This window comes from Carassius carassius, chromosome 5, assembly GCF_963082965.1.
Source record: "Carassius carassius chromosome 5, fCarCar2.1, whole genome shotgun sequence".
Taxonomy (NCBI): domain Eukaryota; kingdom Metazoa; phylum Chordata; class Actinopteri; order Cypriniformes; family Cyprinidae; genus Carassius; species Carassius carassius.
In genome coordinates this window covers 32631261-32649585 of record NC_081759.1, presented here as the reverse complement: position 1 = coordinate 32649585, position 18325 = coordinate 32631261, and the positions used below count along the sequence as shown (strand labels likewise).

Genomic DNA, 18325 nt, shown 5'->3' with positions numbered 1-18325 from the left:
ACCATAGAGCGGATGTATTCTCCTATTGGCTTAAACTTATAGTGCATAAACAGCGCAAACTAACGAACCAATCCGAGGGCATCTAAATGTGCGCGATCTGATTGATTCGTACGCTTCGTCTGTGACGCCAGTGGTCTTTTACTATGTCAATCACATTTGGGCGGTAAATTCAAACCAATTGAACACATTCCCTCTGAATTTTAACAGTTTGGCGCATTATATTTAAACCCCCACAATTCTGTTTAGGGGTGATATGTAATATAACGTTATATATTCCATATTATTAGATTACTCAATCCACTGTGTTTAGTTTAAAGAAATACATCTTGTTGGTGGTTTAATCACCACACTTTTTCAACTCGCCACATTCCCTTGGGCTTTTTCTCCTTTTAAAGTCATAGAAGTTAACTAAAACATTTTTAAGAGGGAAAAAGGAAAATGAAGAGGAATGGATTTTCAAAAATAATTTATTCAGAATAAATTAAACATCAAACGAACCACAATAATTGAAAGGTCCACGGCCTTCGTTTGAGATTTTTCGCTGTTATCATAACATTCTGGTCATATAACATTTCAGGCTTTATGCTCCAGGAGTATGCTACACTAACTATAACAAACAAGCGCTCTCGTTGATTCATGAACTGCAAGTCAACGGTAAAATGTGTTCCTGTAGTAATTAGATTTTGACAACCAGTTGTCTTTTTTTTCTGATTATGATTATTTCAAATATTTGGTAGAACCAAATACTGAAATATGCACCGATCATATGGGATGGGGAGGTATAACGCAAAAGAGATTCCTTAAAGGGATAACTTATTTCACCCAAAATGAGATTTGTGGTCATTTAACGTTAACTTACCCACTCTGATGTTGTTTCAAACCTCTATGACCTTCTGTCGTGCAATAAAAAAAATATATTTGAACAGCCTCGGTTAACACTGCATGATGCATATGGTCCACAGAAAGTAAACCGAGGTGAATAATGCTAGATTTTTGTGAACTATACTTTTAACGCTCAATACTATAATAAAAGCGATCTATGGTATAATAAACAGCATCTAACGTTACGTTACGTGTTTAAGTAAACCACGCGGGATGCCGCTCTTCTGGATAAGTTTATTGCAACTAATGTTAAGTTAAATGGGTTGCATGTTACTGGTGTAAGGCCTGTTTTGTTGAAAAAAGCCATCTCTGAAAGAAATAATGCGATAAGTTAGATAACGTGATTAAACATTTTTCCTTTTCATAGTGACGGTTATCCCCTGAGGTTTGTTTTCACGTAGACCCTGAAAACAGCACCTTTTCCCGCTGCAGATTCAGATTGATGTAGGTCACGAGGTTGTTGATTTAAAATAATATGTGTTATAATTTATAAATATACACAAATGTACTGTATCCCTTTAGTCATATGAAGAGTTACACTTTACAACCAAAAACACGAACGCAATTTAGTGAGATATGCCTACAGTATGTCATGAACGTTTCAGTTTTCTTAAACAAATAGAAACATCATTATAAAATATTATTAAGCCACAATGAAGTACCACTATTTGAAAACAGGTCAAACCATCCCTTGATCTAAATGCTATAGCAACAGTAAAACGAGAACAAATCTCACAGCATGTCTTAGCAAGTAACTCTGGAAATACATTACTCCTATTGAGCTCAGGAGAAAAGAATCAGTGCTGATAACAGTAAACTATATGCAAACATGATAAAAATGACAGAAAAAGAGCTCCCCAGCATTGTAAACAATCAGATTAAGAACCAAAGTGCAACTGATGGACTAAAATAAATAAGAAAAACTACACATAGCGTCAGTGTTGGAGGCATCATTGATCTTTGTCGCCCCCTTGTGCTAATCAACCGCATGACACCCGTCCATTTTGAGTTTCTCGAGTTTGTTCGCTCATGATCACCCACAAAAGCAGCCTTTTATACGTTTCGTCAAATTAATTAGGTAAGCGATGCATTCAGAAATAGTCAAAACCTTTGATATTCCACATTTGGCTCTTTCCATTCTGAATTGCTTAATATTAGGTTAATGATGATGTTCCAGTCAAAAAAGAAACAAACACCAAAACAAGGCTGGCTTCCAGGTTGCAATGTGGTCTGAAGTCTTACACATTACACCCCTCGAGGTTGTTGACAATCAGTATATATCATAAATAACAAGTTCTAGAGAAATTTGAAGCCAGTTCCACACTCATTTGACTGGTGCCGGCACCGTGTCTCTCTTACTCGTCCTTTCTCTGTGTTTCTCCTTTAGTTATCTGTAGTGCTGGACCCTCCGTTGGCTGTGCTGGATTTGCCTTTTGTCTTGGACGAGCGGAACGAAAAGCGTTTGATTAGGCGACGGGAGAAGCTTCCAGACTTTTTACGGCTGGTGGAGGAGCAGGAGGCTGTGGAGGAGTCATTGTCCAGGTTTGAGACGTCCTCATGGGACTGACTGAAACTGGGGTCTTTCTCTTTGTGTTTCCTGCGGAATAGTAGCTTGGTGCCACTGCGGAGGAATCCCACTAGAACAGAACATTCATGCACTTAAATGAAACCATAAAAATACATTTTATGATGAATACATCAAAAATACATTCCAAAGAAGTTCACACCTTTGTGGTCTTTGAGGCTACGTGTTTCCAGTGCTCCGGTTGATCCCGTCTCTGACTCCACGTCATCCACAGATGGTCGCTCGGACACATCAGATGGAGTGGTCTCATCTGTTTCCTGATGTGCGGATGCTCCATGGTGGTTTGGGGCTCCACTGGGAGAATGCGCCCCCTGTAGGGCTGCGTCCATTGCTGCAGCGTAGCCCACTGATAAGGCTGAGTCATCTTCAGTAATGGGGACCTGAGGGAAGGACAGAAAATTAGTTTCAACACAGTGTTCCTCATGTACATGTGCAGGCACAGCTGAGGAAGACAACATGTTGGCTGTGTCTTTGCAGAAGTTGCTCCACTGTCAGGTCAGACAGGGGATTCGAAACGGCAAACGGATCAGTATGTTGTGATGATTTTTGAGATGTTATATGAGACGAGTGAGCTTGTGATGAAATTTAGATTGACAAACGTATAGATTACAATGTTTAAAAGGAAGTCAAAATCAGTTAAATGTAACGTTTTTGTGTTATACCAGCCTAAAAGAGACAATTTCCCACCCAAAAAGTGTCCTGATGAGAGGTACATCAACAATTATGTGAGGGAAAGAGATTACTAAACAAACAAATTACCCTGGGGAAGCTCTAAAGAGACTGTTCTCGTCGTGATCATTTCTCTAGACGCTTGCCTCACTGTAACCAAGATGTTTTTATGACACTGATTAGACATGTCTGTTTACTTGATGTTCAGGCTCTGACCTTTGACACCCCAGATATGATGAGAGTGCTGCGTTTAGTAGGTGTCTTCTTGGGTACCTTACTGGCTGACTCGGTTAGCTGCCGAATGGCCGTTTCTGCTACGGGATCCAGCCCATTTGGGAGGGTGCCTTCTGGTTGGAAATAGCACACAGACACAAAAACAACAGAATCAAAAACTTTCTAGTTATTCATTCAAATTGCACATTTTTTTTAGAATGTAATTTATTTCTGTAATGGCAAAGCTGAATATTCAGCCGCCATTACTCCAGTCACATGATCCCTCAGAATTCATTCTGATATGCTGGTTTGGTGTTTATCTGTGTTGAAAACACCTGTGCTGCTCAATATTTTTCTAGGAACCATGATACATTTGTTTTCAGGATACCTTGGTTAATAAAAAATGTAAAGCCCATCATTTGTTAGAAATAGAAATCTTTTGTAAACATGTCTTTACTCTTACTTTTAATCAATTTAATGCATCAAAAAAGAAATGTTAATGTGGAGCTCACTGCTGGGGGTAGGACTGGCACTGGTGCTCTGCAAGCTGTTAGTGAGCACGGTGGGAGTCTTTTCAGTCACCTCCACCTTCGAGGGAGACCTACACGGAGAGTCTCCTGCAGTTACAGAGGAAGAAATAGGATAGGGTAAAACCGCCAAGTCATTTCGATGGTACTGGATGATGCAGACAGAATGGTAGTATCGCTGAGTGAGCTTTACCTAGTTTGTGGTCCAGTTTTAGTCGTGACTGGATGGTGGTTACTGTGGTGACTATGGTGCCATCGGGCATGATGGTCCGATCCACATCCACCTTCTTTGAGGGGGTGACTGAGGATCGCACAGGAGTGGCATTCTGACATGCACGCAAATCACTGGACTCCAAATACAACAGCTATGGAGGCGGGAACATAAGATCAATATACTCTCATTTTTTTAAAGAAATTAGAAATGGGGTTTAGACAGCCAATGATATCTTCCTAAATCATTCTGAGCTGACTTTGCCTATGTGTTCACAAACACAACTATTATTCAGAGCATTTAAGTTTGTACCTGTAAGCACATGTGTGTAACAAGTACTAGGTTAAATAAAGAAATAATTCAGTTACAGGGTTAATCAGAGATAAGGTGAGCATTCGATTCACAAGGCAGGCCACTGTAATAAGATATGTTTTCTATTAAATAATTCATTGACATTTAGAAGGGACTTATCAGAGTGTTTGGAAAGAGAACACAAGGTTGCTGAAAGCCTTGTAAGTTCTGACTGCCGTGTTATCATGGAAATAATGCTATCCATATGTATACTTCATACAATTATCTGTCTGTGCACTTTTTTACATATATTTTTTCAAAACATATTACTTTTATTTAGCAAGGAAACACTAAATTAATCAAAAGTTACATTTATAGTAAAAGACATTTATAATTAATATAAATATACAGAATGGCTTCTGAAGAATCATGCGAGACTGGTGACTGGCTAATGTCTGCTAAAAATTTAGCTATACCATCACATGCATAAATAACATTTTAAAATATATTAAATCGAAAATATTTATTTTAAATTGTAATAATATTTCAGAAATTTACAGTTTACTCTATTTTTATCAAATAGATGCACGTTTGGTGAGCATAAAAGACTTATAACCAAAATATTAGTCTTACCATCCCCAAACTTTTGAAAAGTAGTGCATATCAAATTTTTAATCTGTATTCTATACTATGCTGTCCTTACTTCTAACGTTATAGTTGCAGTTGGAGCCAGACCATGACCTGGTGCGATGGATAGTTTATGATGTCCATTAGGAATTCTTTTAGAGAGATCCAGTTGTAAGGAAGCACAACCAGGCAGAAATTCTGTCAAACAGAAACAGAAAACAAATTAATCAACAGACAGACAGGAAAATTGAGAATATCAGTCTTTAGTCATTCACCAGATCATCTGAAATCAATAAATTCTTGTTGTGCTGGATGAACTATTGAATGATAGGCACTGAAAATTGACTCACGTTCTCCTTTGCTGTTCTTCTCAACAAGTCTTACTTTGAGTTCTTTGGTTTCTGGTCCTACTTCCCTAATTGATAAAAAACAGACTTTGATTTATCATATAAAATGCACACACATAAATCTTTTATTTTGTAATACTGAACATTGAAGATGTCTCTTTGTATCATTAAATTACTGAATTGACTTTAACAGTTGAATCTGGATTTTATGTTAAAACTGTCGTATACTATCGGTATTGTGGTAGACTAAATATCCCCCTTTGACCACACAGCAGCAATCTGGCTATGAGAATTAAATTGGCATCACAGGAAGTAGTGATGTGTTGGGAATGGCTGTAATTAAATGTGCGAAACAGCTCTTTGTTTCTATGGGAGTTGGCTGCTGCATATATTCACAGAGCCATTGGTGGAGCTGTTCACAGCTTCACACCTTCATTCATGACCGAAGGGCTACCATTATAAAACAGACTTTGATGAAAACACTCCATTGTGTCAAACCGGAGGGGTGAAATTGACCTTTAAATGAAAGGTGTTAGAAAATCCCACTGGATTATCAATCTAGTCCTGCAGCCCAGAGTTAAATTACTTGCATGAACAAAAAGGACCCTGTCTAATAGAATATGACCGTATAAGAAACATTTCTTTGTAACCTTTCCAATGAGTCAGACATGTCAACACCTCACTCAGAAAATTTCAACCCATTCATTTAGTCTCATGTTGTTCTGTATCTGCTTTACAGTAATGATGGCAGAATAGTATGCTTACAGTTTGAAGTCGTCAGTCCAGTGCAGGGCTGCTCCAGGACTGGGGGAAGGAGTACGGAATCCGGTTCTCCATTCAATGGAAGGAGTGTCCAGATTCAGCACACAACAAAGCTCTCCTACATGAGTCTGACATCCTGGAAAAGCAATTAACATAACCTACATCATAAGATGCTCACATTCAGAGTTTCTGAGTTAACATAAGATAATTCAAAAACTTATTATATAAAAATATTACCCACTGCAAAAAATAATAACTCTTGTTATGTAAAGTGCCCTAAAAATACATCCATCTGGGGTCAAATGAATATGAAACTAGCCTAATAAGACTTCCTTACAAAACAGTAAACTAGCCAAATCACCGAGTAACTGATTGTGCAAATATGTAGGCACATTTTTAATTCTAACACAATGTTTTTAAGAATCATGATCATTTTATACCTTTTTTTATATTGGTTGCTTTGAGTTGGTGCACCAAAATCCGTCTGACAGGCGTGCTCTGAGATGGACAGTTCAGACCACCGATCTGCTTCTCCCTGGGAAACTGTAACAGTAGAAAATGTATGTTTTATAACATGAAAGTAGCATGTTTTGAGTTTTCCTTCCTCGTTGTTGACTTTAATTACATGTCTTGTAAGTTTAGTACAGATACTCTGTATGTCGTGCCTGCCCAATACGTCGATCGTCAGAGCCAATGACGGTAGCTCACAGAACTCAGAAAAAAAAACGCGCCTTTTAAGAAAAGCAATCCACCCTATCATGTCATTATATTACCATGTGCCCGCTGATTGACGTGTAGACAGGCCAGTCTGCTGGTTGCTAAAAAGTTTTTTTACACTACGTTACCATAACAACCATAAACTCTACCGAGCTGATCTCGGCAGTCAACACTACAGAAAAGCGCCATTGCTTTCGTTTTACCGTTGCTTTTCATTTTCGCTATTGCTCGTTTAATATCTGTATAGACAAACAAAAATTATGCCACAATGAATAAGGGAGTGAAAGAAATCAAAAAAGCAAAGACTTACCATTTTCATCAGGAATGGGAAGATGACTTCTTATTCACGATGTCATACTCAAAGTGTGTCTGTCTGATCTGTCAATCCAGCATTGCACTTCCAAAGAAGGGGAATGTAGAGAGACACTTTAGAATGATTCATCGAACCTTTGATACAGACTTTCCTCCAAGCAGTGAATTGAGAAAGAGAAAGGTGAGGGAGTTGAAGTCTCAGCTTCTTGGACAGCAGTCTCTTTTCACTCGGCCAACAACGAAAGCGAAGGCCGCAACAGAGGCATCGTTCCGGGTGAGTCGGACAATCGTTAGGCACAAAAAGTCTTTCCAGGATGGAGTTATGGTGAAGGAAGCCTTCATTGAGGCAGCTGATTCTTTGTTTAAAGACTTTACGAACAAAACAGAAATAATGTCTGCAGTCAAAGCTGTTCAGTTGACAAGAAATACAGTGACCAGGCGATGCGAAATGATGGGCGACAACTTAGTGCAGCAGCTTGCTAAGGACATTGACTGTTGCGAGTGCTTCTCGCTACAGATGGACGAGCCTACAGACATCACAGACAAAGCCCAATTGTGCATTTTTATTCGAATGGTCTTCCACGACATGACTGCAAAAGAGGAACTTTTAGCAGTTCTGCATATGAACGCACACACACGAGGGGATGACATATTTGAGATATTCAAAAACTTTATCGACAAGAATAAGATTCCAGTGTGCAAATTGGTGTCAATCACCACTGACGGTGCGCCTTCCATGATCGGCCCCTCTAACGCATTTGTTGCCAAATGCCGAGAGGATGAAGCGTTTCCTGACTTTTTAAGTTACCATTGTATCATACACCAACAAGCGTTGTGTGCGAAAATGTTGAACATGAAAGAGATCATGGACGTAGCAAACAAAGTAGCCTGCTCTATCCGTGCTAGATCTCTTCAAAGACGACTGTTCCGTTTGCATCTTGAGGAGGCTGGCAGCGACCACTCAGACCTACTGCTTCACACGGAGGTAAGGTGGTTGAGCAGGGGGAAATTCCTGCAACGATTCCGCAATCTCCTTCCCGAGGTAAAGCAGTTCCTACATGAAAAAAAACATGCGGAATACACGCAACTTAATGACGATCGTTGGCTGCTTGATTTGGCGTTTTTAACTGATCTGGCGAACTTGCTCAATGAGCTGAACATGGAATTACAGGGCAAAGAGAATACCGTGATCAATATGATAAGCTCAGTGAACGCCTTCAAGGGAAAACTTAAACTGCTTTCTTCAAAGATCCAACGCCATGATCTGGGGAACTTTAAAAACCTTGCATCTGAGCTGAATAATCAAGGGAAGGACTTAACGGAGATTGACAGTGCATGTTATGCAGAACAGATTGACACTGTCCTGTCAGACTTTGACAGGAGATTTCAAGACTTCGCTCTACTCGAGCCAGTTGCCATGTTCATGTGCTTCCCTTTTCGGGAGAATGCTGAGGTCGATGTCCTCGCTTCCAAAATTGCAACAATGTTTCAGCTCAGTTCTGCTGAAGTTGAGGATGAGATCTTGACACTGCAAGCAGATATTAACTTGAAGTCTAGGGCCCATGAACAATTCTGGAGTTTACTCACAGAAGAAAAGTATCCCAACATGAGAAAATGTGCAACATCACTGACTACAATGTTTGGGTCTACTTACTTGTGCGAATCGACCTTTTCACATATGAAAATTATCAAATCCAAGTACCGCTCCACCCTGACCGACGATCATTTGGAGGCCTGTCTTAGACTGGCCATCAGTAGCTATTGCCCGGACTATGCAACCCTAGTGGACTCCATCCAATGCAAGTCATCATCTGAATAAGGTACTGACTGATGTGAACATGCCATGTGTATCAGAGCATGTGAGCGGAGTGGAGCGCGAGCGATCGGGGAGCGTGAGCGGGCGAGTCTTGCACAGAACGCAGAGCGGCATTTTTAAAAGGACGGAGCGCTGGTTTCCCGCTCCAATTTCGCTCCGCTCACACCACGAGTCTGAAGCATGCTCAGTCAAGCCTGACCCAGAATCCATCTGTCTTTCACTTTCATCAACAGACTATTTTCATTCAAACCTCGGCTCACATTACTGCTCATGATGGAGTTCAAAAAGTACTTCAAGAAAGAAAATGAGAAATCATACAGGTGTACTATTAAAAAACTAACTAACAGTGATAATGGGGTACAAGAAAACGAATGTGGAGACATCGTTTCAGTAAGTAAAGATTCCTTTTGGAATCTGAAAAGGCACATCTCCCGAAAGCATGAAAGTGTGCTACGTGAACACGCAGGGAAGAAAGCAAAAGGTTAGCCAAATGAACTTGTAACAAAGTGTAAATTAAATATAGTGTAATATTCAAACAAATTTGTTTTGTTGTCACAGTAGGCCTAATGGTTCGTTTTATTTAATTTGTGTCGTCCGTGAACTTATATTTGATAGAGCGAGAGGAGGAAAAGCAGCAACAAGAGAAAACGGTTGAGGAATTCAAAAGTTTCTTCACTGCACGCAAAGGCCCAACCATAACAAGGGAGAGAAAAAGAGAGCTAGATGTAGCATTTTTTAAAATGATTTACATGGACTATGAACCGCTGAGTAAAGGAGAACGCGAAGGGATGCAACTCTTCGCCAGCGCAGCTCAACCGGGCTACACACCCCCATGCTACAATACCGTACGCGACACACTCATGCCACATGCTCTGGAAGAGATGGAGGCCAAACTGCGAGACCTACTGCAAAATGGTGATGGGCTCGTTCTGTCAGCGGACATTTGGACCAGTAGAAGAGGGCACAGCTTCCTTGGCATCGTGGCCAGTTTCATTGATGGGACGTTCCGGGGGCACACGGTTTTGTTGAGCTGTGAGCACATACAAGGGCACCACACTGCAGATCGCATTTACCAAAAGTATGAAAGTGTACTGAAATATTGGAACGTGCAACGACGTGTGATTCGTGTCGTCACTGACAGTGCCAGCAACATGATTAAGGCGTTTAACCTCCTCCCTGGCACTGAAGAGGAGGCGGAGGGTGAAGTGACCGCGGATGCCAGCAGCAGCGCTGAACATGAAGAGGAGGATGAGGAACCACCGCCGCCCTTGCAAGTCAGTGTGGAAGTGATAACAACCAATGTAGAAACTATGATAAATCAGTACTTTATTGTGTCAAATTTACATCTGAGATGCCCCATTCACATGCTTCAGCTAGCGATCAAAGATGCCGTTAACGAGCACGACAACATTAATAGGCTGTTAGTGAAAGTCGGCAAGCTTGTGAAAAGTGTACGCAAGAGCACCCTGAACACAGAGGAAACCGACCAATTAGGGGTCCGCCCCACAAATGCCTGCACCACTCGATGGAGCAGCCAGCTTCGGATGATTCAGTCGGTCATCCGGTTGTTCCAAAAAGACCCGTTGTGGCAAAACAAACTCAAGTCTAATGTTGCTAACATCACCCTGAATCAAGTACGCCAGCTGACGCACCTTGTCAGTGTGCTGACACCTCTGGCAGACCTCACAGAAAAAATGCAGAAGGAGCTGGGGAACCTGGGGATGATCCTCCCTGCTGTCACAGAAATCAAATCCCTGCTCACCGATGACACTCACGCTGCACTTCCAATGGGCATCGCTGCTTTTGCAGAAACACTGGCAAACAACATGTCAACTCGCTATGGAATATACTATACTGATAAACATCTCATTTTAGCATCAGTGTTAGATCCCCGTTTCAAGACAGAATGGATAATCCGAGATGAGTCTGTATGCAACAAACTCGGGGAGATCCGTGACCTCCTCATAAAAGAAGCGGAGGAAATGAACGGTCCCGGGACATCCGAGACCGACACACCACCCGCCGCTGACCTGAATCCCGAGCCTGAACTAAAAAGAGCTCGCCTGTTCGGGTCATACTTCAGCGAGAAGCAACGCATTACCGGAGACGCCAAAGGTGAAGTTGAAAATTACCTCTCATCCCCGAGACAGAACCCGGACGCAGATGTCATTCGATTTTGGAAAGAAAGCTCAACGTCTTTTCCCTGCCTGGCTAAAGTGGCTCGCATTGTGTTCAGCATCCCAAGCGGGTCGGCGAGCGCAGAGAGGGTTTTCTCCGCTGCTGGCCTGCTCTCAAGAAACCACCGCATGAGTCTGAAGCCTCAGACATTGTCCAAACTTGTGTTCTTGAAGGTGAACTCAAAAGAACTGTAGAAATTAATTTTTTTTTTTTTTTTTTTTTGCACTCTGCGCAAAAGATCAGTAAAGATTTTGGCCTAATAGTTAATTTAAAAAAATTTGATGTAGGGCTATAGCCTGTATATTTTTATTTATATAATTAGACCCATTAATTCGTTTAATTTTACAGCATTTTATTTTTTTACAATTGACATTCCAATTTAAATTTAAATTAATCCTGCGCGCTGCGCAAAAAATCAGCTACGAGAATGTTGGCCTAATAGTGAGCCTAATTTACTTTTAAAACGTTTGTGGATTTTGTATATTTTTGTTTATATAGCCTACATTTTATTTATATTATTAGGCCCATTTATTATTTTAATTTTACAGAAGTTTGTGTACAATGAATGGATAGGCCTATAAGCCCATTTAAATTGTAATCGTGCACGTTGCGCAGAAGTTCAGTATTTAAAATTCTGGCCTAATAGTTAATTTACTTTTAAAACTTTGTATATTTTTGTTTATATCATTTTTATTTATATTATTAGGCCGATTTATTCGTTTAATTTTACAGGACTTTTTGTGACTAGCCTAATTTGTAATTTGAAATAAAACATTTCTATTTGAAAAATGTTGTTGTTGCTCATTAGTTCTTTAGGAGGTAAGGCTGTGGTCTAAGCTTAAAGTGATATAGCCTACATGTAGATTTTTTTCCTTTTTTGGAGCGAGCGGGGGCGATTTGAGTGGAGCGCGAAGCAAACTGCGTTGAGCGCTGAGCGATAATGAGCAGAGCGGCCTGATGTAACTTTGAGCGGGGGAGCGGAGGGGTGAACGGTTCCGTGAGCGATGAGCGGAGATTCTCACCGCTCCACTCCGCTCATATGCTCTGATGTGTATGCAAGAAAATGACTACATGCAACTTATTGTATATAAAGTTCATTCACTGCCTGAAAGTTTCAATGTTTGAACAGTGAATTGTAGTGTGATATAGTGTGTGATGTAGGCCAAATGCCACTGTATATGTAGGCTATGTTTGTTAAAAGAAAATCCTAGTGTTGAAAAAAAGTTACATTTCAATTTGTGTGTGTGCGTGCGTGCGTGCGTGCGCGACTGCGCTTGTGTGTGTGTGTGTGTGCTACCTGAATGCGTAAAGTTACATTTCAATGTGTGGATTTTGATGTAAATGTACTGAATTGTATGGGAAATGTAATGTAAGTGCCACTGTGTATGAAATCACATGCATGTTGATTAGTAGCTTCTATTGTGGACTGCTACTGTATTTTTAGTATTGGTAAAGAAATTAAACTCAATCAGAAATTACTAATGATTTAAGTGTGAAACATTAAAGCAAAATAGCAGCCAATATGACATTGTGTGTTCGTTTTGGTACATTAAAAAAGACACGTAATGTGAGTAGTAGATCATTCTGACCCAGTCACTTAAAAGGTAGATCACCATTCAGAAAAGCATGGGCACCCCTGCTGTATGTCATACGTGAAATACTCTCAACCAAAATATACAGTATCCACACAGATCTGTCACACAGGGTTTCTACAGGATTTTTAAAGTAAATGCAAGACTTTTTAAAGGCCTTTTTAATACCAAGTAAAGAAAATGTAACAAAAAAAGTGTAAAGGGGGACAATATGTAGCATTAGAAACAATTGAAAATACAATTTCTCACTAATCTTCACTAATTCTTAATTAATTTTACAAAAAAAAAAATAAGATTTAAAAGGCTTAAATCATTTTGCTCCCAACAAATAGAATATGAAAATACCTTTAACAACATTGCAAAAAAGCTTTGTTATTCCACAGTATATTTGCCTTGTTTCCCAATGCATACATCTAATCGAGATACACTATAAAAGAAAAATGACATGAATCTTCTTTTCTGTGAAATTTGATAAAAATGAAGTTTTGAGTAAAAAGAATAAATATCTTCCAGTGGACCTAGGATGACACATATTTGTTCTTGTACCAGACAAACTCATTCATTTGGGATGAAAACATCCACTCAATTAAACTGCTGTAAAAATGTATAAGATTCATATTTTTTTCAACTTCAATCCTGATCAAAACTACCAAATGTTTTTTTAAAAAATCCAAGATTTTAACTCTTTAATTGCCAAGTTCATAAATGATGTCACTGATTTGGGGGAAAAACACACAAAATGACTTATTTTCAATATAAAAGTAATTGTGGCTGGATTTTTTTTTTACTTTTTATAACAGTCTTGGGCATGTCAAAGATTAGTAGCAACATTGGTTTCCCTTTTGGGAAGAGGTAAAAAATGTTATTTTTACAGTTGATCACTAGGTGGGACCATTAACCCTTTAGATAGGCCTGAACAGAAAACCACCAACAATCAAGAATCTCACACACACACACAAACACTATAATTTGCTGTTATACTCCAGTGATCAACTGTAAAAATATTTTTTTTTGCCTCTTCCCAAAAGGGAAAACCACAAACAATCAAGAATGCATGATTATATGGTGTCATGGCTTTGCAATCAAAAAATGTCGTTATAATGGAAGTCAATGGGGCAAAAACAGCCACCAACAACAAATGAGGGAGAAAAATTTCAAATTTAATGCTGCACAAAAACTAACAATGCATCAAAGCCAATCTTTTTACTAATCTTTGACATGCCCAAGACTGTGATAAAAGGTAAAAAAATATCCAGTCCACAATCACTTTTTATATTGAAAATATGTAATTTTGTGTGTGTTTTTTTCCCCCAATCATCATTTATGAACTTGGTAATTAAAGACTTAAAATCTTGGAATTTTTTTAAACATTTGGTAGTTTTGATCAGGACTGAGGTTGATTAATAGATTTATGCAAAAAAATTAAAAAAAATATTTATCTGATACATTTTTACAGCATTTTTTTTTCATCCACGAACATACCGAAACGGTAGTGAATTTGCCCAGAGTGTACCGTTGAGTTTTTGAAAAATTTCAAATCATTTTCCCAAAATATGGGTCAAAATAAGATTTGTCACCAAAAATCATTCCATTAGCTTAAACACAGAGAAAGTTGTGGCCAAAATAAGTCTCAACTTTACTCCCTAGTGGACGAAAACATCCCCAACAACGCATAAGGGTTAAGTTTTGTATCAACCTTGGTCATAGTGTTTCAAATGGTTACCACAGTGACCCAATACACGGTCATAACCCCTACTGTGTGATATAGCAATCGATACTGGTATTTTTACCGCAGGGCTTGATACACAGGCTCTCAGGTTGAGGATCATGGCAGGGTGTGTTGTGTACAGTGTATCCTCCACCAGCGCCGCAATCATTTCACTGTCCACTTCCACATCAGAGTCCTAAAGACAAAAACAAACAAAGATTTCACATTATATGCATAGTTGCAAAAGCAGTTTGCAACAATTTCTAATACATCACAAGCTGAAAGGAACAAGACCTACTTGACCAAAACGACTCCCTTACCTCTTTCTGGACTCTTTGGCATGGTGTTACGGTTAAAGAGAGATGAGGTTGCTTGGAAAAAGTCCAGGACACAAGGAGACCCTCTTCTTCCACTTCCTCAAGACACACCTGCAACTACAGAAGTCCATACAGAACATATTAACTCATATTTCACGCTGAATTTGCAAAAGTAATATATTCATCGATGGCTGCTACATTTTATTTCCAACCTAGAGATGTAACATTTAACTTTGGCAAAAGTGGTGTCATTTGTTTGAGATGAGTATCGCATGCAATATTCATAGCCACTAAACCTCACAATCTACATCAAGCTATTGAGATGGGGGAACAAATGGGCAAACTGAGAGGCTCATTCATGTGAGCAGAGGCAGGAGACGTCAGACTAATGAAAGCTGAGTGTGCAGCTATGCAGACTGATGCAAACTCGCTGATGCAAATCCATTTCATTTGTATTTTACCTGGGCCTGCATGGGCTTCATTGTGATCTGGTAGGTATCCATGGAAACGGCTGCAGGTGACTGCTGAGTGACAGTCACAGGGAATGTTACGGTGCCGACTGAACAATTGCACTGCAGGACCTGGAAGAGGTTGAGGGTATGATCGACAAATAATGACTGAGTTGGACACAACATGCTATCTAAAAATCAGACAAAATATCTACTGAATGCAATTCAGTAGGGTGGACACATTAGCCCTGATTTAAGAGTTCAAAACATTGATCCAAAAAATATTAAGAGCATGCACACATAATGTCTGAGCTGAACTACTCTTGTAGTTGTATGAAGATTGTGTCTAACAAATGAATCAAAAAAATTGCTTTTCAGGTGCATGTTTCTCTTAATGGATACGTAATCTACCTCCATACATATGCAAATATAAAGGTACGGTGTCAATGTAAATATATTAAACAAGCTTTAATCATTTTGGATATGATAACTGCACGTGCAAATAAATACTACTGCAAAGGATGTGTGCACTATTACTGCTCTCATTCATTTACACTGAGAGGAGAGAGAATATGCAGATGAACACAATGATGCTGAAATGCTGACACTCCATTATTGTATGTATTATTGTAAAAATTGTAAACATGTATTGTAATTATTGTAATTACCTGCAATTATATTTAGAACACAAAAGTATAAATAAATCATATTTACACATACATACATACTTTTTTAAATATGCTGTTCAAAAGTTTGGGGTTGTAAGATTTTTAAACATCTTTGAAAAAAGTCTCAAGTCTGTATTCCCTAGTACAAAAAAGTATATATATTTAAAATACATTTATTTCATACTAAGAATAGTTCAAATCTATTAATGTTTACTTATTACCTATACATATTTAATTACATATTGCTTGAGGATTACTGATATAAAAAAATATATAATTAAACTATATTTGGAGCACTAGTGCACCATGCACATTTTTTTATATTAAGCCTAAAATGTGTTTCAATGTCACTACTGATGAGGATTGTATGATCTTTGAATAATATCAGTCTTTAAATGCAAGACATTTAAAGTGCATTAAGTACAAAATTAGTTGTTTCAATTTAGCAGATTTTAAGTATACCAATTTAGTATACTAAAAGCTTACTTGCAGGTTATTTTTATTAAGTAGATAAATATGTAAATGTATGTGTAGTGTACTTAGCATGAAATACATTTTAGTATATCTATTTTTCACTTAATAAAGTAATATTACAATCAAAATATTTTTTTTTTTAAACATGTAATTCCTGTGATAGCAAAGCGACATTTTTAGTAGCCTTTACTCTAGGCCTCAGTGTCGCATGACCTTTCAGAAATCATTTATATATGCTGATTTGATGCCCATGAAAAATTCCTTATTATCAATGTTAAAAGCAATCATGTTTCTTTATATTTTTTAAATACATTATCTTCAGGATTTAGTTCAAAATAACAGCATCTTTAGGAACATTATAAATGTCTTTCTTTCTTTGCTTAGATATTTGCACTTTTTTTTTTTTAGATTGGCCAAACAAATTAGTAACCTTTATTTGGCGTCTTTTTGGTGTCAAAGCTTTGACTGCTTACCATGCTGCGTACTGATTGGTCAGTGCAAGTCACACGGTCAATGGATGCAGAAGTGGGGAGCTGATGACTGTCATCAAAGGTGATTTGAATGGAGCTCTGGGAAGAAATGGAGATTGTCAGTTAGTTCCTCTGCACATCAATCAGTGAAGAAAAGCCATTTCTGGGTGCAATCACTATTCAGATATGTCTCCTGGTCTAAATGTCTATTTGCATGTTTATATCAAGCAGCTAGATGATGCATCCATAAATCTTCACAAAGCTTCAAAACAGAAATCCCAGCCACCTAGAGATAAATTAGCATGATAAACAGGCAAAGGAAGCACTGCAATATCATCTGCTTTACTTTCCCCACAATGCATCTCTTGCAATTATGCAAAGTGCAACTGCAGGAAAAAAAAAGACATAGAAAAAAACACCACTTTTAATTAAGAAATACCATAAATCAATAAGCAGTAAAAACGGAATAGAAATATAAAACACTCATCATTCCAGCTGAGCTTGAAAGAAAACAGGTTCCTCTATATTTTAACTTCTTAAAGATTTTGCTCACATTTGGGCAATTACGTACTAATTACCGAGATTGAGGGGGTCGTATGATGCAATTTAAAGTGTTCCTTTCTCTTTGGAGTGTTACAAGCTGTTGGTGCATAGATAAGATCTGTAAAGTTGCAAAGACTAAAGTTTAAAATCCAAAGAGATATTCTTCATAAAACTTAATAAGACTCGTCCACGCCATCATAAAATGCTTAAACACCCCCCCACATGTCTACTTCACTGTGTGGGAAGATTTGCATAACACCGCCCAAATGTTCACGCAAAGACAGAAGGCGTAACTTTTATTGTCGCTGTAGTATTGTTGCCGCTGCCACCATGTCATGGAGATATTTTGAAAAATGTTGGTCTCCTAACAGCTGATGGGCACCATTGACTTCCATAGTATTTTTTTTCCTACTATGGAAGTCAATGGTGCCAATCAACTGTTCAGATACCATCATTTTTCTAAATATCTTCTTTTGTGTTCAACAGAAGAAAGAAACTCATACAGGTTTGGAACAAACAGAAACATTTTGACTCCAAACAGAAACAGCAACGCGTGCGGCATGACATCATTTTGTTTTCAAGAGATGGTGTGAATATCAGATCAGGACTCGGTATCGGCAGATACTCAAAATCAAATGAACCTGAAAAAAAAAACCTGATCGGGACAGCCTGATCGGGACAGCCCTACTATAAAGTGGGGCAAATCCAACTTTGCAAGGACAGTCTGGCGCTTCAGACACACAGCCTGTAAGTAAATTTTCATATGTAAAGAATCTACACTGTTAATTTAAATGCAAGTTTCTTTGATCACAAATGCCGACATGGTTTTGTGTTTAAATGCTGTGATATGCAACACAACGTGTAATAACACAGTATAAGTCATTATAATCAGTAATTATGTCCCCACTGGATGCAACAAATGCCTTGTTTGTAATGGGTTTTATTGGTTTTGTCTCATCACGCCTGG

General features: G+C 38.6%; 1 protein-coding gene and 1 long non-coding RNA gene across 7 annotated transcripts in view; one reads left to right on the top strand and one right to left on the bottom strand.

Annotated features, from left to right (window-relative positions):
* The first annotated feature begins 675 nt into the window (after window positions 1-675).
* On the top strand, window positions 676-2606 carry LOC132141325 (uncharacterized). The gene is made up of 2 exons (XR_009433888.1): window positions 676-1960; window positions 2270-2606. It is a non-coding gene; the product is annotated as an uncharacterized LOC132141325 (long non-coding RNA).
* c2cd2l (c2cd2 like) overlaps window positions 2006-18325 on the bottom strand; it is a 34110-nt gene continuing 17790 nt past the window's right edge. The window contains exons 3-15 of one of the 6 annotated variants that reach the window (XM_059550730.1): window positions 16819-16914; window positions 15216-15335; window positions 14758-14871; window positions 14520-14633; window positions 6555-6657; window positions 6118-6250; window positions 5356-5420; window positions 5082-5203; window positions 4070-4241; window positions 3862-3966; window positions 3353-3483; window positions 2610-2847; window positions 2006-2540 (exon numbers count right to left, since the gene is read on the bottom strand). In XM_059550730.1, coding sequence (XP_059406713.1) covers window positions 2266-2540; window positions 2610-2847; window positions 3353-3483; window positions 3862-3966; window positions 4070-4241; window positions 5082-5203; window positions 5356-5420; window positions 6118-6250; window positions 6555-6657; window positions 14520-14633; window positions 14758-14871; window positions 15216-15335; window positions 16819-16914 — 1788 coding nt within the window. In that variant the 3' untranslated portion in view covers window positions 2006-2265. The remainder of the gene's footprint in view (window positions 2541-2609; window positions 2848-3352; window positions 3484-3861; window positions 3967-4069; window positions 4242-5081; window positions 5204-5355; window positions 5421-6117; window positions 6251-6554; window positions 6658-14519; window positions 14634-14757; window positions 14872-15215; window positions 15336-16818; window positions 16915-18325) is intronic. The other 5 variants (XM_059550732.1, XM_059550734.1, XM_059550731.1 and 2 more) reach the window with 5 other exon arrangements.